We start from the raw sequence: 27,145 nt of genomic DNA, 5'->3' as shown, positions 1-27,145 counted from the left end.
CTAAGACGCTCCAAAAACTTCAGTCAATACTCATTAGGCCATGTTTTGCAAATAAGGCCATTGCAAATCATTTCAAAAGTTTTTGTCACCCCCCCCCCCCCCTTCTTTCGTTTTTGTTCGGCCACTGAAGGGGGGGGGCGAAAAAAAAACAAAGTGAATTTTTTAATCGAGCAAAAAAAACTTGGATTAAAGCATTTTTATTTAAAGTTTAAACGTGAATCTATTCTTGCTTATAATATATGCGTTATTATTTTCTATGCAAAAATCTACGAAAAAAAGACAAAAACGAAGGAAAATTTTTTGGACGATTTTCAGAAATTCCATTCTTCGAATTTCCATTTCTGTTTCGTGCTAGAAGCGTTAGCTCAACTTGTACACTCATTTTTCGAGTTTTTCAGACTGTAGAGCCCACAGACAATTGATTTTATAAAAAAAAGGGGTAGATGGTAGATTTGCTTAATTATAATCAGTGTAGTGCAGTGTTGCAACCAAGAGCTTTCTTTTTGACAAACCAAGATATTCCTAATTTATGCCGCAAATTTCTAATCCCACGTAACAATTTGTTTTTTTACCAACCGTTTTTTTTGTTGGCAAAATCGCAATAAAATATCAGTGCAGTTCGTTTGAAATCAGTTGAAAACTGGTCAGAAACCATGGACTTAGAGAAATCAGTTTTGTTCCAAATTTACTCTATATTTTAGTATGGAAGGCAACACTCGCGGCCTGCGGCCTTCTCGCCCTGAATCATCTAGTGTTACTATAAGCAGTTTTTGGTGGTATTGGTAATACCTAATGGTTCATCTAATGTTTTTTGTCGCCCCAGAGAGGGAAGGGGTCACAAACTACCATAGAAAAAAACTTGCCTCCAAATATATGGTCATGTGGGAGGCCACATTTGATTATTTCTCGAGTTATGCATAAATTTGAGTTTCATTTGTATGAGAGCCCCCCTTCCAGAGAGGAGAGGTGTCTCAGTCCGCCATAGAAAGAAAAATTGCCTCCAAAAACCTTAGGTTGCCAAATTTGGTTCTATTTTCTTGATTAGTTCCCGAGTTATGCCCCCCATTCTAGTGGGGGTGGGGGTCTCAAACCACCATATAAAAAAATCCTGTCTAGAAACCCCCACATCCCGAATTTGGTTCCATTTGCTTGATTAATAGTCGAGCTAGGCGGAAATTTTTGTTTTATCTGTATGGAAGCCCCCCCCCCCTCTTGAAGTGGGCAGGGGTCTCAATCCACCATGGAAAAAAATTCTGCCTTTAAAAACCTTTACTTGCCAAATTTGGTTCCATTTGCTCCATTAGTTTCCGAGTTATGCAGAAATGTGTGTTTCATTTGTATGGGAGCCCCCCTTTCTAATGGAGGGAGGGGTCTCAAACCATGCTAACAACATTCCTCATATCATACGTAATGTGTATGCCAAGTTTCATCAAAATCCGTCGAGTGTTTTGCGAGTCTATACCGGACACACGAACAGCATTTCTTTTATATATATGTATAGATTTTTGACTCATATACAAATTATTTTTCTGCCCCCCGATTTTTGATGCCAATTTCCAAGGGGGCGACAAAAACTTTTAAAACGATTTGCAATGGCCTTATTGGTTTTTGATCAATTTGTTACCAATTTGTAACAGATTATGTATCATAATCTGTAGATAAGTATCATAATATGTTATAAAACTGATAAAACCCTGTTATGGCCTTCTGATCGGATCCTGACCGGTCACTGCACATCATCTTATGAAAAGATTGGCAAGCTCAATGAGGAGATTTGCCGCTTCTGTAACCTTGAGAGTGAGACCTCAAGATATATAACTTTGTCAAATTTGGCTCGACAGGGACGGCACTGTCAAATGAATCAAAATTGAGTCAAAGTGATCAAACCATCCATTCTTAATACAAATATACCGGCCGATTGATTGAAAACAGCGGACTTTCGGATACAATTGGATTTAATTGGACTAGAATAGAGACTTGAAACCGGATTAGAAATTAGATTTGACTTAAATTCGGACTTGACAAAGGACATTTAATCAAACATGACTATTTTGAGCTCCAAATTGAACTGAACATTGGATATTGGATTTAAATTGGATTAGATTTGGAAATTTTAGTTGTGTCGTACCAAAAATTAAACACTATTGACGGATGCAAAATTAAGCAACGGAAACAGAAACATTTTGATCATGCAACTAAAGTTTATTACGTCCGTCTTCAACAATGGTACAATATCTAATAAATTTTCATGTCCTTTTATGTTGGTTACAAAGGGCTTTCATACACACATATAACGTATGAATTAAAAAAATAGACTTCTTGACGTAGGACTACGTCTTTGTTCACTATACTGGGACTGGGTAGCACTTTGTGAAAACGAAAATAGAAGTGTAACGTTTGAAAGAAAGATTTCAAATACTAATAACTACTAAACTACTGAACGAAACTGAACAATTTGTACGTCGTTGGATAGATAAAATGACCAGCAATTTTATGAGGGGTGAGAAAGCAACTTTAAGGACCGCGTAAGAGGGGGGCTATCATACAAATGAAAGACAAATTTCCTCATAACTTGAGAACTAATCAAGCATAAGGAGGCAAATTCGGCAGGTGGGGGTTTTTGGAGGTGAGATTTTTTTTCTATGGTTTACTGAGACCCCTTCCCCCGTTAAGAGGGGGGGCTCCCATACAAATGAAATACAAATTTTACCATAACTCTAGAACTAATCAAGCCAATTGAACCAAATTTGGTATGTGAGGGTTTTTGGAGGTATGAATTTATTTTATGATGGTTTGTAGTAGGAGGATAAGAACTCTCATACAAATAAAACAGAAATTTTTGAGTATGTGCCATATTTTCTGCTATGCAACAAGCGATAATCTGTGAAAGTAAACTAGTTAAACCTTCTCGGAGCAAAAGACAGTGAATCTAAGAGAGTAGGACATTCGAATGGCACGTTATATTTGTGTTGAACGTGCTTTGGCTTTAATGTTATTTGTAACTAATGGCCCTTTTAAAGGCCACATGCGAGTTAAAGTAAGATTATTGAAACATGTCAAGCTACGCATAATCATATTTATTACAATAATCTGTGGGCTGGTCATTCATTACTATTTCAACCTGTATGACGCACACAAGTGATTTTTAAAAGAAATCTCTATGGCTCAATGGTTGCAGGCGTTGTACTTATGAACCCCCATCCACGTATTTTCAAAGCCACCATTGCATTCAATGAAGAATTGAATCTGAATATTTCGCTTTTCTCTTTTAAACATTTACTTAAACAGAGGCACTCACAGATTCTTATAAACATACATATGCCAGAAATGCAGTTTACATTAGTCTTTGATCTGATACTTTGATATAGTCCTACCTCACCCTGTCGTACAACCCTTAGGGCTGTATACCTTGTTATTTTTCGGATGGTGATGAACAAAAAAACTAAGACAGCTAATTGAGTTGGATAAATTTTCCCTGGAAGGTAATTATATTAGCTTACTTGCAAAAAAATTCTACAGCTCTATCAGTCGAACTCTAACCGTGATGGCGAAAACAGTGAAGCTACTCCGTTCAGAAGTGTGCGCGTTCAAAGAACGGTATCCCGCTTCGTCGAAAACAGACATCGTACGGCACTTTGTTTATTTGATTTGTATTTCGAATATAGGCTTTAGCCCTTTACCCATTCTTAAATCTATACTACAACAGTATACAACAATTAACTGAAAATTAAAAGTATTCGATTTATCGTAATTGTCCTCTAAAGTATAAACTGAGTCTATGTCATATTACATCCGAGCTCATGCTAATAGTTATAATATGTTACCATGCATTGAAGGCGTTCATGAATCGGTCGGTTCGTGCTGTGAGTAATTTCTAAACCTAAAAGATGGGTCAAACATCCTACGTCGGAGCGTGACTGCACTATCATTAAATATCAATCGACTGGTCAGAGGTTGGCTGTTTGTTCGTTCTGAGAGAATGTTCATGAAGAATATCTTATGCCTCGAATGGACCGTATCAATATCCACCAAAGAACAGAGATCGTGGTAAGGCGGTAGTTGTTCTCCGTTCTATCCGAGATTCCTGAGAGCGAATCTTACAAATCTCTTCTGAATCCTTTCGATACGGTGTATGTGCGTTATATACAGCGGGCGCCAAATAACGCTAACGAAAACGAGCTTGCTTCTGACGAGGCCTTTGTAGATCGCTAGTACTGCATGAGGGTCATCGAGATCACGGCCAAATCTTCGGACAAGTGCGTAAAGTTTCAGACTCTCATTGATGACATTGTCAATGTGCCTATTGAAGGAGAACGAGCGATCAAAAGTTACCCCCAGGTCACGGACAAATTCACCTCGCGGAACAACATTGCCTCGGTATGCGTAGTCAAAGATCACAGGATTAGCTTTTCTGGTGAAAGTCATAACAGAGCACTTATTCGTGTTTACTTTCAATCCACGGTTTTCGCAGTACGTTCTTACCTGACCTAAGTCGAGCTGCAATTTCATGCAATCATCAATAGATTTGATCGGAAACCAGTTTTTTACATCATCTGCGTGAATCAGCATTGCTACATGGGAGATAACATCTGGCAATTTGTTCATCAGAAGCACGAATAGCAATGGTCCTAAGTGACTACCTTGTTGTACTCCTGAGTGCACAGTAAACGAACGAGATTTGTGGCCACGAATTTCTACAAATTGTACACTATACTTGAGATAAGATATTAACCAGTTGTGGACGCCGGATACGCCCGTTCTGGCATCTACAACATCTTGGCACTATCGAACAACAATCAGCGGCAAAAAGCGGCTACTTCGCTGCGAGCGCTTGGTCGAGAGGTCGGCGCAACCGGCCAAATATTGAAAAAGTTGCTGGCGAACAGGGATATACATGTCAGGAAGCGGCAGTCCCGTCCACTCACTGGTCTCGGAGCTGCAGGCAATGGCGCAGCGGCAGCGGCTGAATAAGATGGTCAAGATGATTTTCCCGGCGAATCGCGACGTGGTGGTGGCTAGGGATGGAAACTATCATTAAAAGTCGTTACTGATAACTATCAGTAGTTTCAGTACGTTACTGATAACTATCAGTAAATATCAGTAATTTTACCCATCACGGCATTGTAGCAAAAAAATAGGCAATTGTAATAACTGCATTATTCATTGTAATTTTACATTGTAATTTATCAGGTGGATTTCAAGGGGGCTCGCGCAACTGCCGACCAGATTTTTTCCATCCGACAGATCTTGCACAGATGTTGAGGATACATCATGTCCTCGGATCACATCTTAATTGATTTCAAAGCAACATATGATACAGTCCATCGCGACCAGCTATGGTACATAATGCACGAAACCCGTTTGCCGGATAAACTGACCCGACTAATCAGAGCTATATTGGAACGAGTGATGTGCTTCGCACGTCTCCGGGACACACTCGAGTCCCTTCGAGACTCGTCGAGGGTTGGGACAAAGTGACAGCTTATCCAGTATGCTGTTCAACGTCACTCTTGAGGCGGTGTTCCGATCAGCGAGTATCCAAACGAGAGGCATGATTTTCATCAAGGGTAGAAGTATATGAATCACGACATAGTTTCACTGTTTGAGAATCCCAGAGACCCCCATCTATATCTGACGATAGTCGGTAGGCTACGGTGGGCCGGGCACGTCGTAGGGATGCCGAACGATAGAGCAACGACAACAGTTCTTTTCAACAACCCCACCGGCACCGGAAACACGAAGACTCAACATGCAAGATGGCTTGACCAAGTCGAAAGTGATTTATGACTTTTGAGACGACTGGGAAACTTGCGACGAATGGCCCAAGATCGAATTAAATAGAGACGACTGCTTGAAACAGCACGAGCCACCCCGGCTCTAGGCTGCTGACGACAATGACGATATATTGTGTCACTCTCGTCTATCGTACGCAACTACCTACCATTTATTTAATCCAACTGATTTTTCTAACTGGACGACGTAACTGTATCAGTAAGCATCAATAACTGCGAAACCTTACTGATACTTAGTGATATTATTGCTTACTGATAACTATCAGTAATTAATGATAGTTTTCCCATCCCTAGTGGTGGCGATGGACGACGAGACCTATCTCACCCTGGATGGCAACGACTGCACTATGGGCCAGAAATTGAAATTTCGGGACAAATCTATTTGCGGTTAAACGGCGTGTCTCAGCTCAATATAATCTTCGGCAACTTTTTGAATGAAAAAATGATGCATCTTTTGAAGGGGTCGTCCAATATTTACGTGTTACTTTAACAACAATTTGGGTAATAACTTTTTGAGTAAATTTTTTTTCATCTTTTTGATTTCAAAATATTAAAGATGAACTAATTTCAAGTATGTTTTCTGAAGATATGAAACTTCTACCTTTTACCCATTTTCAGCAATAGACCTTTGTTTATAAACGACCACTCAAATCACATTTCTTCTTGTAACATGTTTATTTCATCAGACAGCTCAATGTGATGTTCTAGACAACATTTTGCACATAAAAGAGGAATATTTTTGATGAAGACTGTTTTGCTTTTTCTGCATTAATTAATAAGATATAACTATTTTTAGGCTAAAAACCGTTTGATGAAAAATGTGTATTTTTTCAAGGGTGGTGTCTTCGGAGAAGTGAAATTATAAAATATAGCGCATCTTCCTGTACTATTAGGGTGACCATGAATTCACCTATCAGGGTGATACAAAGTTTTGTTTTCTTAAATAATTTTTAAAAAAAGTTTTTTTCTCCAAAAGTTGCAGAAAATACTAATATAAGCAGCTTTGCTGAATAAAGTAACTATCTATCTCTTACCGGTTACGAAATATTATGATGTGTTAAAAAAGAGCACTTAAAAATCAATTACACTCAATAACTTTGCACACGATTATTTTATTGCTTTCAAATGTTCTACAAAGTTATTTAGTATGTTGAAATACATATTTTCTGTGAACACTGTTTGACGCTAGGACGCATATTTATTAAGCTATAAATTGTATGAAAAAAAAATCCGCACTATTCCCAGGTATTCCCAGCCATGGTATTCCCAGGTATTCTCTGAAATACACATTTGGGCAGATAGCTTTAATAATTCCCTACAAATTGGTATGCAAACTAATTGCAGATACTTGCAGATGGCTAAGATATTTGGACTTTTCATCAGACGGTTTTTAACCTAAAACCAGTTATATCTTATTAATTAATGCAAATAAAGGAAAACAGTCTTCAGCAAAAATATTCCTCTTTTACGTGCAAAATATTTTTTAGAACATCACATTGAGCTGTCTGTTGAAATAAACATGTTACAAGAAGAAATGTGATTTGAGGGATTGTTTATAAACAAAGGTCTATGCTGAAAATGGGTAAAAGGTAGAAGTTTCATATCTTCACAAAAATTACTTGAAATTGGTTTATCTTTAATATTTTGAAACCAAAAAGGTGAAAAAAAGTTTACTCAAAAAGTTATTACTTAAATTGTTGTTTAAGTAACGCTTAAATATTGGACGACCCCTTCAAAATATGCATCAATTTTTTATTCAAAAAGTTGCCGAAGAGCACATTGAGCTGAGATATGCTGTTTAACCGCAAATATTTTTGTCCCGAAATTTTAATTTCTGGCCCATAGTGGACTGGCAGGGCACTTCGTATTTCACTTTCCCCACGAAGGCAGTGAGCTCCGAGGTGAAGTTTATTTCACACAAAAAGTTCCCCAAGAAGGTGCTGATGCTGCTTTGACTGACAATCAGCGAGAAAGAGATGTCAAAGCCGCTCTTCTTTCCCTCTGGTCTGGCCGAACGTCCCCCTGCTGCCTCTCAACACATTCAGAGTTGCTTAGAGACAATAATTCACCCATTGATAATGGAAATTGTTTCGACTTTTCTTTCACTAAAAAATTTTTGCTGGGTTTAAAGGGGTTCAATAGTTCCATATAGTTGCCATAGTCGCATACAAGCTACTTTAAAAATCTGTTTATCGCATTCAAGCTTGCATGGAAACTTGTTATCCAACCCAAATTAGCAGAGAAACAAATCATTTATCAGTTCGGAAGTGTTCCATGTCTTGTGGCGCAATTATTTAATTGAATTTTATCCGAAAACGGCGGGACTACGATTGCCGACCGTTGTCTATTAATTCGTCCCAAAGAAAGTAAATACAAAAATAAGTTAATCTCTAGAGTAAATAAACTAAAAATTGTAGAGAGAAAGAATAAACTTTTTCTATTAACTATAGTATTTATTTTTAATTTTGGCAGATCTATGACTTTCGTTTCCGACTCGAAGTTCGAATCAAGATTCGAACGACATCGACTAACCAATGATAAACACCTAAAATTGAAAACCACCTTTATCATCAAGATGGAGACAGATACTAGACAGGGTTTATTAATAATTCCCGTCGTAGTAAGGAAAGCCACTCTAATGTACATCGTTTCTTTGGTGGATTTAATGAATACTCCAAATGTTCTTGTGCTGATTTGACTCAAACATACTTACCTTCCGATCCGTGAACTTTGAATCCACTAAAACGTATAGTAAACCATTTTATTGAAATTACGCAACTGACTTTATTTCTTAAATTCGTCGTACCGTTTTAAAATGCGTCCATCAAAATTTTTCATCGTCCGAACTACAAATCCCAATAATGATTACGAAGCTAGCGAGCATGTATTTGTGTAGGACGGCATGACAAATGTTATTCTGCAAAATTTCTGCAGGCCAGGCAAGTTTTCCTGGCTGTGGAATAACGACAATGCCTTGCATGAGTTGTTTTCATTTATGAATGACGGAAATTAAAACGATTAGTCGACATTTTCTTCTTCATCGCAGAACAACAAACTAAAATATTGGGGAATAACTAATTTTGCATTGTGTGTCATAAAAATCGCTGATATTTTTAATAATTTGTGTTGGATAGGACGGGAATAGGCAATTACGACGAAGCAGCAACATACCCTACAAGATACAGATAAAACTCCACCCAGGATTTTGTTTATTATTCACTTTCTTCCTTTATTTGTTAATGACCTGTTGCACTGCATCATCTGTTTACACGGGTTTTTTTCTTCTTTTTCTTCTCTTGTTTTGTACAATTAAATTGAGACATCATTTTAATCATCATCATCATCATCATCATCAGCTTCTGCCACCATTTCTAAGTTCATTACAAATATGCATGCATGCATCTGCTTGCTGCTTACTGTTTACCTTGCGGGATCCGTGTCATGTCGTGTCGTGTCCTTCTTTTTTTCTTTTCGCTCGGTCCTTCGTGAGTTTTGCCCGAGTGCTGCCTTGCTGCTATGTGTTGTGGTTCTGTTTCTACCGGAAAAGCGCGGTTTGACAAAGTTTTATGCTTTTTTTCTGTTTTGGGCTGATTTTGTGATGCTACACACTAATGCATGGTTGTTGTTTTTTTTTGTTTGGATTTTGGAATAAATCTTTCTTGTTCTTCTATTGATGGGCTGCTTGTTTTATTGAACCATTTTCTAACCACTGCTTTTTTTGCTGTTTCACTGCCAGTTTCCAACTACTTCCAATAACTTAGATTCGAATCATATGTTTTTAGATGTTTTTAGAGATAGTACATAGTATAGCGCATGACGTGACTTGACGTGACGTGACGATGTGTGTGTAAGATTGGTCTTCTCTCCGCTACTATGTACGTGTAGAATACTGAAACAACTCACCAACGAAATTCGAAAAATGGACAAAATTTAACGTTTTCTTTTTAGTTAGATGGTTTTTGTTTGTTATTGACTCATTTGATGTTACTTTTCTTTTTTCGTTAATATTGAAATAGAATAATTTTCGTTCCACTTTAGTCAGGTTAAACGTTTTTTTTTGTTCGTAAGATTTTTTTTGTGTATATAAATATAGAGTTTTAAAACGAGTAGAAAAACCTATTCTTACCATCCGAATAAATTCATTACCGATTGCGTTTTGCAGTGTGTGTGTGTTTGTGTGAGTTTTTTCTTTCACCCCATCATTCTCAGCTTTAGATTTTAGATTTTTTTTTCATTAGACATTTTCACGTTTAAACAACTTTTTCCTCAACGTTCGATTCCGGCATTCCGGCTTGCTGAGCTGCTGGAATTTGGCCTCGCCGAAACTGACTGCTATTATAGTACCTACTATGTGTGTGAGTGTGTGTGTTTATTACTATGCGGATAATTTTGTCTTACATCATTTTTTTTTTCTCTATCAAATATGGGTTTAATGGGTTCAAATTTTGATTATAAGTTTTTTTTTGTTTTGTGTTTTCCATATGTAGCGCAAAATTGTTGACTTGTTGATGATGTAAAAGTTTTGGCCATTGTTTTACACTACTATCTTTTTTTTGTTCTGCTGCTGTCGTCGTCGCGTCGGTGTGCGTTGACAGTTTGTGAATGAGTGTTGGTGTGTGTGTGTGTGTGTGTGTGATGTTTTGAGTTTGAGGGTTGCTTCTATTGTTTCAATCCAGGGGTGTTGATCAATACATGCATGGAATTTTGTGATTGTGGAATTTTAAAATACGGCAGTGTTGTTTTTGTAACCGGGTTGAGGGGGTGTGTGTGTGTTTGTTTGAGTGTACCTGTTAGGGAGTTTCACGTTGAGCACACAGACTGAGCAGCACACTACGAGAATAACTTGATTTTTGACTTCTACGTTGGTTTTGCCCACAGTCGACAAAAGTTTTTTTTTTGGTTTTGGCTTCGCTAAAAGAGCTAAACATCAAAGTTTTGTTTTTAAGTCTGTTTCGAGCTAGGTCTTTGTTTTTTTTTATTTTTTAATCGATTTCGATTTTTCAATCGCTACAATTTTCTCTCGCTTCTGCTATTTTCCTACTACTTTTGAGCTGATGGAATGGTATTTTTTTTTGTCATCGTATTTTATTTCGACAGCTTATTTTGGCCTTTGAAAAATTTCTACAAAAAGTACTGCTACTAATGTAAATTGTTTACCAGGTTGAGATGTTTTTTAACCTTTCTCGCTCTTCCTACGGCATTCGTAAATAATCGAGCAAAAGTCCTGTTTGAAAGTATTGTGTGGTCCACGAAGTAAGTCGACTAAGTTAGATAAAAGGTAAATCTGGCTGCGGCCAGATTTGTTTTTATATTAAAACCGAAAAACCGATAGGTAAATAGGTTGATACACAAGATGCTTACTAAGTATTTTGTACAATTGAAAATGTTATACGAAAACCACTCTCACTATAATCATTTGAGTTGCTATCAACATTATAACTGGATCACTCCATTGTGTTTTTTTTTGTTCTTCTTTTTGTTTTCGCCTGTTAGCTAATTGATGCCACAAATTGTGTTATAATAAATCTCAACAGTTTAGAAAAATGCGACATGCTATAATGCTTTTGTCCACGACTTTCACCACTTTCGGTTGTTTACGTTTGTTTTAATTTTCTTGTTTTCATACTGTGTAAATATGGTGGGCAAATTGTTTTTATTATTAAGATTAAAAAACTGTCTGCTTCGCTTGCTATTTTTATGGCTGCTGTATGTATTGTTTTCTAGTGTTTTTTACGTCATTACGCTCTCTTTTTTTCTCTGTGTTTTTACCACTGTTTATCGTTGCCTCTTATGTTTCTTTTTTCTATGCGCTGTTTGAGAGCGTTCTCATCGTATGTAATGTTTTGAGTTACGAAAATTTTCCTCTACTCATCTGTTTTTTTTTCTGTTGTATGCAATGACGACTTAAATATGTGATAGATTACTAGTCTAACAACTACACATAGATTTGAACGAGATTCGTCCGCGGCCTCCGACCGCACTAACCGTCCGTCGGAGGAAGAGAGCGGCCGAAGAAGATTCCCCAGCCGGGGAATCCCTAATGATTCTATGTAATGTTTGCTGCTTTTATTTCCTCTTAGGTTTGTTTTATTTTCTTTTTTTTTTCAATGAGTGAAGATGTGCTGTTACGCGATCTAAGTTCTGAGTAAAATTTTCAAATTTTATAACTACCAATATACGATTCTTCTTAGAGTTGCTTACTTGTCTTAATTGGTATGTTTACGATACACTATTACAACGTGGTGAAGGTATGTTTAATGTTTTATTAGTTTTTCTTTTATTCTTAAGTAGCCAAGGGACCTCATCATGACATAAAAACCCAGCGAAAGGACTTTCCGACTCTGACTAAATACACAATAAATAAATAATTTAAGTACAGTTACTGTTACCAATAATATGTTCACTACTAATGCAACAAACGAAACAAAATACTCACAATAAAATGCCAATGTTTTTTTTTCTTGTTTAACTATTCACAACTAAAAACAACGCCTGTAAATGGGCTCGGAACGGCGGTCCTCCGCAAAAGTATCTACCCAGCACAACAGAAAAGCCCAAAAAAAAACAAACACCGAATGACAGAAAGCTTTTTTTGACTTTTCTTGTTTTTTGTTTCTTTCTTTCTCTACTGCTGCTTCGCAACTACTACATCTCTCATGTGTTTGTGTGTATGTGTGAGTTCAGAAATACTTTTTTTTGCAACGAGAAAAAGTGATTAAATTATTATGGTCTACTGTACTGTACTTTCGCTTCCGGCCGGTACCACTCTCTCTCTCTCTACATACACATATGCGCGGCGTCTATTTTCTCTCGTTGCTGCTGTTGTTTTTTTTTACGTGTGTTTAAGTGTGTTCGACGACGACTGACGCGTTGTTAGAAGAAAACGGTTCTGTGTGTGTGTGCGTGTTTCAAGGGCCTTCTTACTCCAGACGGGCCTTGTAGGTGGTCTTCCAGACTTCAGCTAGCGTGACAGCGCTGTGGAACCGGTGGAAGATGCACAGCGGCAGGGTTACACGCTGAATCAGTGACCAAGCAATGAAACCGTAGAAATCAAGTTGAACCTAAAGCATCAAGAAACCGTTAAAATCATATGTTTTGTGAATTAAACCGTGCATTTAAACTCACCGGATTGGCGAACACCTTCTGCGCCTCGAACGTGTAGATGACAAACATGGAGATGTTGCAAATCAGCAGGAATGTAACGATCTGACGGCCCGGCTTGATGCGGTCGTGCTCCGGCAGATGGACGCGGCGGCGCGAAACGTCAGCGATGAACAGCAGCTGGATGACGACCTGGACGACCGCGACAATTCCGGTAACCATAACGAGCAGGTTCGGTTCGCTTTCCATCGCATTCAGCGAACCGGCAATGACGCTGAACGTTGCGTAGATGAACAGTCCGAAGGCGGAGATGCGCAGCAGGATGTCATTCAGGTTGCTCTGCTCTTCGCAGCGGAATTTCAAGTTTTGAACACTGAAACCAGAAGGGCAGCACGTTAGAGTTTTCGTCAGAAAAAATCTTCCCTTCCCATAGACCGCCAAATTTTGGCATCATACTCTCTTAGTCCAATTGAACAAATTTTTTCAAGTTTTGTTTTTCCAAGATCAACCTGAACTGACTGCCAGAAAAGACCGTTTTTTTAATCCCTAGTCACAAACGGAGCGTTTCGAAAGCCAGACACCAGAGCGCCCTTCACAGTAATGTAAATGTAATGTAATGTCAATGTAATGGAAATGTATAGTTGGAGGAGGAGAAGGAGGAGGAAGAAGAAGAAGAAGAGAAGGAGTTTATGAGCACAGCAAAAAACTGCTGCATTGAACGATGCGCAGATACTCAATCTTGCGTTTCATTTACTCTCAACACGACGGCTCTTTCTGGAACAACAGATGACACAAGTGATAGAATGAACGTCATTATCAGGTTCTTGAAAAGTAAGCTAAGGAGCAAGTGCTGACTCAGTCTGATTCTGTGTCAGGCAAACGACCACGAGGATCGAAACTATCCAACAGTGGAGAAAAACTGATCCAAAATAATCAAAAAAGAATAACTTGTGCCCGAGAGTGAATGTGCGAAAGCAATTTATTCATCCATCTCGGGAAAGAAGTGTTAACGTTCCAAAGGCCAACACTGTACCTACCACGGTTCAGCTAGATTCCATACAGGATGTCCTATTAATCGCAATAGAACAGCAAGGAAACAAGCAGTTCTATAACTGCTCAGTCCGGCTTCCAGCTTACCGCTATGGAAAGAAACGACTCTTTGGGATGAATCCAAAAAACACTCTGCGTCCAGAAATTCTTAATGCTTATTTCTTCCAACAAAGCATTACATTCGTTGACAAAAGACTCAGAAGACTCTTAGAGAATCAAAATGATAATTTCATTGGCGACAAATGGCGAATTGTGCAGCGATCTAATCCGAATAGAATACATGGGCACTGATCGCTAACAGTCGATGAAGTTTCTGTGCGTCAGGTCACAAGTAGAAACTTCGTTATAAAACTTCGTGTTATACAACGCAGCTGAGGAAAGTAAATCCGATTCAACATCGCCTCACAAGTCAGTTCATGGGGGCTAAAACTTGTGACACCAGTACTAGTAAAGTCAAAGATGTCCGCTGGCACTGGGTCTTAAAACTCCAAGAACCGTGATAATCAGATCGCTCATGAGACCAATGGTACCAAAAACGTGGTTCCACCATCTGGTGGGATCCTATCAGAGATTCTGGTATAACTGAAAGACTCTTCGCGGTGAATCTCCCAAGCCTATGGATTTTGACAATCTGGCAGTGCTCGGGGCTAAGCAGTCCCAGATAGCGTTATCCACAAGTTCCGCGGAAAAGGTGAATCCGCGCTTCCCTCATATCCAAAGCGAATTCGGGTACTGGTAACAAGAAAACTAAGGCGTCTCCGAGGATTAAACCAAGTGGGACCTCGACTCTCCCAAAAGTTTCCATCAAGCATAAAGTTAAAAAAATCAGATAACTAAGGTTCTGTAGATAAACCTTCATCGCGCAAAAACATTATCGGGTGTACTTTTCAGGAGATTTATCAAATTTTGCCTAGAGAAGTTATGCCTAGATAAAGCAAGAGTCCCGTAATTGCAGGGCAGATGCGCTAAACTTTCAAGTTTTGAGTTACAAAAGCGGCAGGCTTCGGAATCATCCGATATTCTTTAAACGATCAAAAGCGGGATAGTGTCCAGCTAGGAGTCCCGTGATTGTGCGTAGTTCACTACGAGTTAAGCTGAGCAGTTTTTTCGCTACTGCAGGATTTGGGTAGATAAACTGTTTAACTGTAGTCTACAACCCTGTATTTGATTTCAAAGGAATTCTTTCTTAATAGCAATATCTAGGCGGTTACTAGCTCAGCCTGACACCAATCAGTATAGGGGAAGAAATAGCATGTGAATAGTGAATGATATAGCGACTGTTTTGTGCGAAATCGTGACCGACGTATCTTCCCATGATGTTGTGATTTCTTTGCTCGAAAGCATTGCTTGAATCTAGCGCATTGAGCGTGGTGAATTGCGTTTTGAAAAAGAGCCGTAATAATTTAAATGAAGGACGTGTAATCGAAAGCTCCTTTAATATCAAGGAAAACACAAGATGCCGTCTCTTGATATTTTAGTGATTTTCTGGAAAAAAATGGATAGAATGTCATCCGGACCTGGAGATTTCATTGGTTCAAAAGATCTAAGTGACCATTTGATCGAAACCCTCGTAAACAATCGGCGTACAAGCTGAGCCGAGTCGTTTGGCACTTTCATCGATTTTTTCTTCGCACTACACTCTGCAGTTAAAAAAAGAGTTAAATTTTTCGGAAAAATTTAACCAATTTTGACTACTTGCTTCCGCTAATTGAATTATTCTCTGTGACAATTACGCACTTTTAAGTTCCTACTACCGATTTTGTGGTTGAAGAACTACTCAGAATCTGAGTTTGTACACTTTAAGGGCATTTGGAATAATTTTAACCAAGTTTTAGCTACCAACCAATTTACGGGCAAACAGTTGAGTTACTCATCTATGCAAGCTGGATTCTGTGCCGGTCGATCATGTGTGGATCGGATTACGACGCTCAACATAATATTCAAGTAAATCATCGCAATCCAAGGCTGTCTTCTTCTAGTGTTTGTTGATTTCAAAAAAGCATTCGATCGACTAAATCACGAAAATATCTGGGGCGCACTAAGGTGTAGAAGAGTTCCTGTTAAGCTAGTCTATCTTATCGACGCTCATTATGAGGCCTCCTGCCGGGTTACTGCAGGAGTGAGACAGGGTTACATACTTTCACCGCAACTGGTCCTCGTCATTATTGACGAAGTTTTAATTGGAGCCATTGATAGTAAACTTAACAGAGAAAGCTTGATGGTCTCTGCGATAACCCTAAGGCAGCAGGTCTGAATAGTCTATGTCGCAAACATCAACAATCCCTCCAATTTCACAGTAGAGATTGGGGAGGTGGCAGATATCCTGGTAGCAGATAACCCTAGGCGGTGGTACCAAGACTGATATAGAAACATGAATCAGGATGGCCAGCGGTAATTTTTCGATCTTGGGAATGTTTGGCGCTCAAATCAGATCATTTTACCGACCCTAACACGAATTTTCAATTTGAACGAGAAGGCCGTTCTATTGCCCGCGAGATGTCACAACCGCAGGTCTTCGTCAATGGTTGCCTGGATCTGACATGTTTTGAGGAGAGAAGAGAACGAAATCTACAGAAAGGCAGTCAACTGGAACCTGCAGGAACAACACAAAAGAGGCAGATCTAGAGGCTGTTGGCGGTGTAGCCTAGTCGACTATATTCAGAATATTGATTCGAAACGCTCCTGGCGACAGATCAAGGCCATGGCGGATTACTGTCATTATTTGCGAAATGAAACATTTTGTTTTGCCAAACTAGCGGACATAAACGCATAAGTAATTAAGTTGTCAGCAAGCATAAGAATTTTTTCCTGGTTTTGGATAAAAATTCCTGGTTTTTCCTGGTGAAATAAAATTCCTGGTCTTTTCCTGGTTGAGTTGCCACCATGAAAGTGCAGCAATTACATGCATAATATTTTCGTGGATTTCAAGGCAGCACATGACAGTCGTGCGCAAACAGCTATGTCTGTTAATGAACGAGAACTGTTTTTCGGGTTTTTCGGAACTGACGCGGCTGATCAAAGCTACCCTGGAGCGAGTGATATGTTACGTGAAATATATTTCGGGGGCACTCTCGAGTCCTTTCGAATCGTGCAGTGCGTTCACAAGGAGATGGATTGTTATTTAACTAGAAACCTTGCAATGGCGAAGCCAAAACGGAAACTTGGAAGATTGGGTTACAAATCAATGCGTCAAAAGTCAACTCAAATATAGGGAAATATATAGGCAAAACTCCAGAGAAAACAACGTTCACCTCTCACGGACACTGAATAATTGACGGCGAAGAAATGAAAGTTGTTGATGAGTTTATATATTTGGAATTTGGGATGTTGACGGAGTACAAACGGGAAGCGGAGTTTGGCGGAGGATATGACTGTTTGGAAACATTTCAATCGTACACCTGGCGAAAGTCGGGCGACTACGGTGAGCTGGCCACGTCGCCAGGATTCCGGGCGACTGTGCAGTCAAATGGAGGGGCGCTACGTGGTAAATAGTTCGATTGACGTGTGTTGAGTCGGTGAATGAATAGGCGACCAGGCTAGCACTGATACAGCACAAGCCACTACAGCTCTATACTGCTGAAGGAGGAAGAGGACATGTACATTTTCATATTCAAATTTCGTGTCGATTTTTTTCAGTGTGCAAAAGATTCAACAACTAAACCGCAGTGGCGGTGGCAAGAATTTCAACCATCACGATACGTCACAGGAACGAACGTCACAAGACAAAGCGAGTCGACTAAAAAGGATTAGGATGCTAACTGACCGAAGCGTAAGTTTTGTTCAATCTCACGAAGAACGATGAGACATTTAGAGAACAAAAGCTTATTAAAGAGCTTGAGATCGTTGATCGAAACGTCATCGATAGTCAGTGAATTATAAAAATGTTGGAACTTATATAACAGGTATAAAAAATGAGCGCCATGGTTATCCGATTTGGTAGATGAAAGATCATGTATCTATTCGAAGCAGCCGTTGCAGGTTTAAATTGCGGATCTCACTTTCACAATTTACATTCGATTAAACCAGACCAACAAGGTCGGCCGTTTTGACGTGCGGCTTTAATTCAACTGGATCTTGGGTCATTCGTCACCAATCTCCTGGGTACCTTAGAAGCCCCAAGTCGTCTTCGAACTGGTCCAGCTACGTTGGGCCCTTTTGGTCCTGATGTTGGTGTGATGGTGTGAAAGAACGGTTTTCAACACTCTATCATCTGATTTTTGCCAGGTATACGAGAGAATTCTCCCCAGCACTGGCTCGGAATTCATGCGCCTTCATCCCTCTCTGCATTCAGTTTATACCCCACCATTGACCGCCCGCTGTATTTTTGGATCGAACACGGCATGGGCTTGTACGTCCACATTACTCGATCCAATATTGATTTGATCAAACGTGTATGTTTATTCGGAAATTCGTATCCTTTATTTCACAACCTCTTCTGTTGGATACTTTTACCACTGCGTTCAGTATTTTGAACTATTGTGGACCCGTTTATTTCGTGCCTTACCTGCCGTGGGTTAGGTCATTACTCCAGCAAAAATTATTTTTCAAAAGTTTTTAGACAGCACCTAAGTTAAGTTAAGTAGGTTATGAAATGAGGAGCGTCCAATATAGCTCTAGCCATTCCAAGCGCCAACCTAGCGCCTCCACGTGGCTATACCTGGTAATGCTCTATTGAGTAGCCAAGCTAGGAGGTGCGATGCTGGGTGGTTCCCGGCTGCCTGGTCTCGAAACCGCGGTTTTGGGCAGACGACGGAGCCACACGGCCTAGCTAATAGGTAAGCCTAATAAGTTATTTTCATTATTTTTTTTTCGTTTTAGCTTATGAAGCATCTCCTGCTATATAGTAAAAACTTTGGCCAAAACGAGTTTTAATACTGCACATGGATACCAGAATGAAAAATTAAATTAACTATAAGAAGCACTTATGGAACCTCAAAGGACGCTACTCTATTCCATACGAAGGACTGCTGGTGAGATTGTTCTATTTTTACCATATATACCACATTTCATCTTAATATCATATTATTAACCGTGTGATTAATGATATAAATGTGAAAGGCTGGATGATGGAGTGGATTGCCAACCTGAATCCTTAAGGTCTGAAGCAAATATGGCACTTCTCAACTCAAAACAAACTAATCATCACGTGGGTTAAAGTTGGTACAGCGAAATTGATTATTACATGGAAGGATCCTAATGCTGGAAGGCGACTCTTATAACCCCGGAATGTACACAAGTGCCTCTGCTTGTGGGTCCGCCCAATCCCTTTCGGCCCTTCTGTAACAGCATTAGAGTGAGATTCATTTGATAATCAAATTTGGATCTACTGTAATTCTACCCACATACATTGGCAAGTCCTTGAACTGATGGTGGCATTCCCCTACTACTACTACTACTACTACTAGTACCTAAGTTAAGTTAAGAAATTGTAAGTTCAGGAATTGTCCCCTCATCTGGAAGTACAATAATTTTTGTTTTCCGGATAGCGGTGCGGTGGAGGTATTTACAAGCGAAGATTTTGGGCTGGCTGAGGCTATACGATTAATGATCATGTTAGCTATGTAAAGGCGTTGATACCTGAAGCGCTACAGATAAACCAACCGAGTAAAATGAGACAGCGGCCACCATCTATGAAGTGTCCCTCAATAGCTTCTTACTGAAGGGTACTGACTAGCTAATATCTCTTTCTCCGTGCTGATGCAGTTCCCAGAATTTCGAGTTGTAGTGAGTGGAGAAATCCGCGATCGATAAACAGCATTCGCTATGTTTCTTGATGATCTATGTTCTGGCTGTGGTCAGTAAAAAACAATTACGTAGAAAAACCTTGGTATCGGCTATGAATGCGCCACCGAAAAGGTTTTCAGCACGTGGTGTGTGTCCTCGAAGAACTAGGTACTTCATCTATAAGGCCTCGGCCCGAAATAACGAGAAGCTCATTTTAGGGAACCATCGATTAAACAAAAGAGAAGTTCTTCGTGCGCTAAGGGTGGTGCATCGTAGCTCATCGGGCACGTTTTAGTGTGCTCCAGGAGATATGAAGAACGATCGATGGCGTGGATGCTTTAATGAGACGGTTGCAGTATGACAGCTAATTATCGCGGTTAGTAGTCTTCTAGTCATCCTAAGCTTCCTGTTCCTGGGTAGTAACAATTACAGCGTTACATCAAATGCTACATTGTGGTACATGACTTTAGTTTTGATTAAATTCTAGTAGCATCTCTATTAAATCGATCGTAAAGAAGGGTAAATCGTGCACTTTTACAACATTGTTTACTTTCAAGACATCAACTTTGTCTAGGTACAATCCAATTAAATATACTGCGACCTATTGGGACGAGGAAGAGCCGTTACTTTTTTTATGAAATCGAAGTAGGTAAACTAAACAGTAGATAGAAAACCAATATAGTAAACAAACATGAAGTCCTACGTAAGAATTGAATCAAACCCATCATTTCTAAAAGTTATTTTAGATTGACTTTAGTAAAATTAAGTTGCTTAATTAAGCAAAGTTTCATTTGCTTCTGAGAGAGTGTTGCTAATTCCATAGACAAGTTGACGCAAAAATTCACACACAACTTACCGAATGAATCCAATGATAATCGCAAACACGGCCAGCACCATCAGGATGCAGTGGGAAGCATCGGCCAGATAGATAGCCAACAGCGACAGCTGCGGGTGTCTAACGAGTACGAAGAACAAAATCAAACAGATCAGCGATCCGACCAGCAGCAGCAGTCCGAAGAACAGTCCCTTGGAAGCGCCAACGCAATCGACACGACCGGTACGAGCCTGCTGGGCCATTACGACGGCACGACGCGACAACATAACCTCCAAACGGTGCTCCAAATCCTCTTCGTTAGTGAACCTGAAAGCAACCGTGAAACAAACTGTCATTTCGAATCTTTGACACTTTTTGTTCAACCAACTCACTTCGGGTAGCGTCCAATGTGCTTCCACATTACGTAGATAACGGCAGCTCCGATAAGCGAGTACTCGATGATGAACGGATAAAGGTAGGGGGCTGAATCTTGTACGATCGTTCCCATGATGTTAACTCGACCGCAGCTGACTGCAGTTTCGTTGGTGGCTGCCGTGGAAGTGGCGATCAGCGCTTGCGGAAAGAGTGATTCCAATGATTCGTAGGACTGCTCAAGGCTGTTGTTGCGTTGCAAATAGTCAACATGATCGATGAACTGGTCCAGATAGGATCCACCAGCGCTGGCGGCTGTTGTGCTGGTCGACGTAGTCGACGCAGTTGTCGAAGGCGTCAGTGAATCGTCCCCGTCCGGTGTGGTAGAGGTGGATGTACTCTCGGTGACTACGATATCACGAATCCGGTCGAACAGATTGGCGGCGGTTGATGTGATGGTGTTTCTAACCGTAGAACTGCTAGCAGGGGTGGTGCTGGTGGTACTAGTTGTCGATACAGTGCTGGTGCGGGCTGAATTGTACGGAGAGGTCGTTGCTTCCGTCAAAACCCTGGCAGTGTTTTGGACCATTCTTGACAGGACGCCACCTCCCTCCTGACCGGGGTCGTTTTGTGCGTTTAAGTTTACGTTGATTGGTTCCCATTCGCCTTCCTCGCGCGGTCCCAACTCGGTACCGAGTACCATTCCGGCGTTACGAAGCGTATGCTGGCGGATATTTTCCAGGATGGCATTGTCCTCCGGTTCGGGTCCACGGCGCTGATGGTAGGCAGTGATTTCCTTCAGCGATTCCAGAACCAACGTTCGAATCCAGACGCAGACGTTCGTTGCCACGATATGCATGAGCCCGAAGCGAGCCAATACCTTGAATCGGTGAATGTTGAGCTGACGAACGAAAAAACTTTTGTACTTCATCCACTTCAAGTTGTATCGTATTTGGTACTTACTCTAGCGTTCATGAAGATAAAGTACATCTGCATGAAGGTGAAGATCATCTGCAGCAGCGGGTTTACTCCACGCAGAATCTGATGGCAGGGGGAAGTGAACGGTATTTCGAAGAACGAACCAAACTCCAAGCCGGTGTAGATCATAGTTCCCAATCCAAAGGCTGGTTTCGACGAAGAAAAATTTTAATTTTCTAGATTATGTCGCAAACAAGATGACTTACCGATGGCGCCAACGCGCAGGAAGAATGAACCATGAGCCGGATCCTGAGTAGTTTTGCGCTTGCATCGTGGGGACAGAGCCACTTCCGGATCCGGGGTGGAGTCCTATCGCAAAAACGACAAGTTTATCATTAGACTCAGCAGGATTTTTTCCTCAATTATTTTATTTTAGTTTTAATTGACCGAAAAGCACAAATAAAACCAAATCAAACAAGCAAAAAAAAACGAAAAACACATACTAAGATTACCGATAGGACCGAAAACTGTGTAAAAGTTGTGAAACTACTCTAAACTTTGAGAGAGAAAAAAACACGGTATCCCCTCCGGGGATAACGTTTGATGTTTCTCATTTCCGATTCGATGATTCAGCTTTCCAGGACGGCACAGGAAACGGAACTTTCGGCGGAATCGGAAATGTAAGCCCACGATGAAAGTGAAACACCACACCACATCACAGCACAGGGGTTGAACTGCTATCGCAGTTAAAACATTCCACATTTGATAGAGAAAGTTGTTGAAAAAAAACGGGTAACATTGTTGCAATATGAGGCACACATACACACAGACACACGCGGAGAGACACACGTTACCACGATAATACGTAACGACAGGTGGACAAAAGGAAAACTTTTCAGACGAGTTGGCTATTCCGGTGGGATGCCGCGATAATGAAAATGCAGCTTCAAGTTCAATGCGGAAGCTGGCAATGAACAACGGTGTGTGACTGTGATTGGAGAATTACCTGTTTAAAGGGAAAGCATTTTGGCAATTTTGGTCAATTTTTCTTCAACCGCATCCGTGGCGTAGTATACAGATCGTTTAGATGCGTATAAAACTATTTCGCTGCTGGCAACGCACGCGAGAATGATCCTTATCGGTACCACTTTACTAGGGAGTCGTAAAGAGTATAATAAATTAAACTATTGGAGTCGATGTTTACCAGCCGGATTACGAGCAACCTTGGCCGATATCGTGTAATCAATCGCAGAGAAACTAAGGTTGTATTACCACAGGAGAGCGGGCATTCGTGCGAACGTTGAGTGTAGTAACGAGAAATAGTCTTGTCAAAGCGTTATACGTGGAGCTGGAGATTGGATTCGGAAAGAATGCGAATGCTCATAGTACGCTGACCTTCGTCAGCATTATTCTCTCCACCGACGAGAACCAAAGGGAAAAAATTCTTCGGTTATTTCGTCGCCAATGGATGGTTTCTCGAACCACATCAAGTAGACGACAGACACTGAAAAGTGATACGTTGTGAGAGGTAATTTTTTAGTACAGGGGATAATATTGGATTGGAAATTTAGCTTGAATGAGTAAACTTGAAGTATTTTATCCATATATCCATCCGTTAAGCTGTGATAAAAAACTTTGATACGACAGAATATAAGTAAGAAAGTTCGGTACGACCATAGATGAATCAAATGGATCGGTACGACCAGTTATAACTAAGAAGATTCAATATGTTCATTGTTGAATGGAACCAGAGATGTAGCCAGCAATGTTTTCTGAGGGGGAGGGGGAGTCTAAGGAGTTTATTCAAGAAATCGGGAAATATTTTCAGTCATAAACTATTTTGGTTGAAATTGAGTGTTCTTCATTTAAAAAAAATCGAATTAAAATAAAAGAAGATAAATGTTAGAATTTTGCCTCCCAGTTGGCATCGCATATGTTCGATCCTCAGCTGGAAAAGGCTGTTTTAGTCCATAGGACGGGTCTCTTCGAGATGCGGCGAGAGTCGAGACAAGCTGACAGCTGATCCCGCATGCCGTTCAACATCACATGAAAGGGTGATCCGACGAGCAGGTATCGAAACGAGAGTTTTGTAAAGATAGCAAACTTCTTGACTACGCAGGTGAATTTGATATTAAAGCCCGATACTTTGCCACGGCGGAGGTAATTTTCGCTACACTGAAAGCAGGAGCTAGGAAAATTGGGCTTAAAACAAACGCAACGAAGACTTAATACGTTACATGAATGGTAAAAGCTTAAACGAGACGAACGTGGGTCTTTCGTGGACGCCAATTGTTGACGATGACGAGCCAGAAGTGGAAGAAAATATTACATTGGAGCGTTTTACCTCAACTAAGCATTTATCCATAGTTCTTCTACGTGTATGTGGGATCGCTGGTGGTCGCGGACAACAACAAAAATAAGGAAATCCTGCGGCGTATTCAAGCAGGATACCGAGCCTACTTTGCCCTTCGTAAAATGTGACGATCAAGAGGCATAATCCACCGTATGAAGCTGACAATGGTAGAAACCCCTATTAGAGCGATAGTTTTTATGAATTTGACAATGCTCACGGAAGACTTGCGCGCCCATGCGGACGATATTTGGTGGGGTACAAAATGAAAGCCGAGAGTGGCGGAAGTGTATGAATCAAGAGTAGCAGACCTAACGTGGAAAACGGTTCTATTCAACAATTCCACCTGCACACAAAGCACTAGCAGTAGAGTCAGTTGAAAGTCAGTAGGCATTTAGATGCCAAATCGTGCACGTCGCTTTATATTAAATTGTAAATAGTGAACAAAACAGAGGGGCTCAACGCGCGAAGTGGTTCGACCAGGTCTTAAGCAACTTTTTTTTCTATTTTTTAAATAAAATAACTGCGACCTCAGAGAAGTCTGGAAAATGGGCGCCGAGTAACCCAAGATCGAGTTGAATGGAGCTTAAAAAAGTACGAATCACCCCGGCTGTAAGCTGCTGACCAAACAGCTGGCTGTTTAATTTCAAGATCAGGGATGGAAAATCAGTGATTTTGATCTGAGTTATCGCCACACGCACAGATCACGATCCGTACAGTACATGACAAACCGAGAATCTCTAGCATTGATCACAAGATTTTGCTCTTTAAACTGTCTCACCAGTCGATCACAGTGTTATATCTTACCTAGCAGCGAGAAAAAAGGCTACTCATGTTGTTTGTACTGAGATTCATACGCTGCACACATATCCGTTGATACGCCCATGAAAGAAGTACATGGTTCGGTACGACCATAGATGAAGCAAATGGTTCGGTACAATCATAGTTCAATGAAGTAGAGGGAAGTCCTCTATGGCCGGACAGCTTCTATACCCGGATTTGGAACGAATGGGATGATAACAAATTACAAGATTATATGATGGCCCAATTATGACGTCTTTGTTGCAAAAAGTAAATAAATAAGAACTGTCAACCATTTAAAATAACGAGAATCGAGTAAATTTCATGAAAATGCAGTTGCAAATGTTCCTAATGTATAAAGGAGCAATATTTCTGAACGTTGGTTTGATGAAGTTGTTATTCCGAAACAGTTTAAATTTGACATGAAAATAATAGATTTTGAAGAAAAGACTTCATTTTTTGAAACTGTGGCGTGGCCTCTATGGCCGGACACCAACTTGTCCTCATTACCGGACAGCAAAGTAACCAGCAAAATAGACTCACTTAGTCTAGCATTACTATTTCTTTGATTCCTATGTGAAATAGAACTTTATTCAACTATTATAAAGTAAATCTACGAAGACCGGACTCATAAGATTTGTACTGAAGTTTTATAGTGTTACTAGCTGACCCGACAAACTTCGTATTGCCACAATTTAAACTATGTTGTACATAAATCGTGAATCTGGGATGACCTTTGTCACAATCTCGAGTTTTGCAAGTTTCTGAGGAGTTCATGGGTGTTTTAACCGTTATGTGTTCGGCTGGGTACCCGGGTACCTTTTGAGACTTTATAGCCTCGAAAAACAAGGTTTACGACAACTCAGCCAGCTAAAACTCGTAGAATGCTCCTAACTAGTGGGAATAAACCATTTGTCATCAACAGATTGCCTGTAGCAGCAGGGGGGGTCGAAGGGGGGGCCTTCGAATTTTTTTACCCCATAAGTGTTCGGCTGGGTACCCGGGTACCCACCGAAATGAAATGCTTCTAACTTTATCAATTCTTGACTGATTTTAGATCTTGAACCGTCAAAAGATTGAAAATTTTGTCTATTTTTAGAGCATGAGACTTACTAAGCCTGGGACCACGTCTGGTTCCCGTAAATCCGGATCTCCGGGACCATGTTCCGGATCCAAAACAAATGTGTACAATTGTCAATAAAACCACACAATATTGGTATCAAAATTCATGAAATCACTCCAGGAGTTGATGTTTATCCATTTTGAGTCCGTTCAACTTATAGTCTTTGGAATGGCCACTCCGGAGCAAATTCCTGTGGGGCCTTACGGGACCGCTAACATATTTGGATAGAAAACCCTAGCAATATGTATATCAAAATTCACGAAATCACTCCAGGAGTTGAGTTTTATCTATTTTAAGTTCATTTGATAAGCTGTCCCTGGAATGGCCACTCCGGAACAGGTTCCTGTGGGGCTCTATGAGACCTGTAACATGTTTGGATAGAAACCCTAGCAATATGTATATCAAAATTCGTGAAATCACTCCAGGAATTGAAATTTATCCTTTTTGAGTGCAGTTGATGACATGTCCTCGGAATGGCCATTCCGCGGCAGGTTCCTGTGGAGCCTTATGAAACCATTAATATGTTTGGATAGAAACCCTAGCAATATGTATGTCAAACTTCATGAAATCACTCCAGGAGTTCATTTTTATCCATTTTGAGTCCATCTGACAAGTTGTCCCCGGAGTGGCCATTCCGAGGACAACTCATCAAATGGACTCAATATGGATAAAAATCAAATTCTGGAGTGATTTCATGAAGTTTGATATACAACCTGCCGAGGTTTCTTTTTATATCAAACAAGCTAGTGGCCATATCGGGCCCCTCGGTAAGTTATTCCGGAATGGTCATTCCTAGGACAACTCGTCAAATCGACTTAAATGGACAAAAATCAATTCCTGGAGGGATTTCATGAATTTTGACATACATATTGCTAGGGTTTCTACCCAAACATGTTAGTGGCCTCAGGGCCCCATGGGAATTTGCTACGAAGTGGCCATTCCGGGAACAACTCATCAAATGAACTCAAAGTGAATAAAAATCAACTCATGGAGTGATTTCATGAAGTTTGACATACATATTGCTGGGGGTTCTAACCAAACATGTTACAGGTCTCATAGAGCCCCACAGGAACCTGCTCCGGAATGGCCATTCCAAAGAC

At 40.3% G+C, this 27,145-nt stretch overlaps 1 protein-coding gene across 2 annotated transcripts in view; it reads right to left on the bottom strand.

The window, feature by feature from the left end:
• Nucleotides 1-9,022: 9,022 nt before the first annotated feature.
• LOC128739068 (proton channel OtopLc) overlaps nucleotides 9,023-27,145 on the bottom strand; it is a 95,357-nt gene continuing 77,234 nt past the window's right edge. For both annotated transcript variants that reach the window (XM_053834525.1, XM_053834526.1), the window contains 6 exons: nucleotides 22,038-22,140; nucleotides 21,817-21,977; nucleotides 20,874-21,754; nucleotides 20,524-20,808; nucleotides 12,918-13,266; nucleotides 9,023-12,853 (listed from right to left, as the gene is read on the bottom strand). In XM_053834525.1, the coding sequence (XP_053690500.1) occupies nucleotides 12,713-12,853; nucleotides 12,918-13,266; nucleotides 20,524-20,808; nucleotides 20,874-21,754; nucleotides 21,817-21,977; nucleotides 22,038-22,140 (1,920 nt within the window). In that variant the 3' untranslated portion in view covers nucleotides 9,023-12,712. The remainder of the gene's footprint in view (nucleotides 12,854-12,917; nucleotides 13,267-20,523; nucleotides 20,809-20,873; nucleotides 21,755-21,816; nucleotides 21,978-22,037; nucleotides 22,141-27,145) is intronic.

This window comes from Sabethes cyaneus, chromosome 1, assembly GCF_943734655.1.
Source record: "Sabethes cyaneus chromosome 1, idSabCyanKW18_F2, whole genome shotgun sequence".
NCBI classification, from domain to species: domain Eukaryota; kingdom Metazoa; phylum Arthropoda; class Insecta; order Diptera; family Culicidae; genus Sabethes; species Sabethes cyaneus.
Note: the sequence above shows the minus strand (reverse complement) of the source record. Positions and strands in the feature narration are given on the sequence as shown.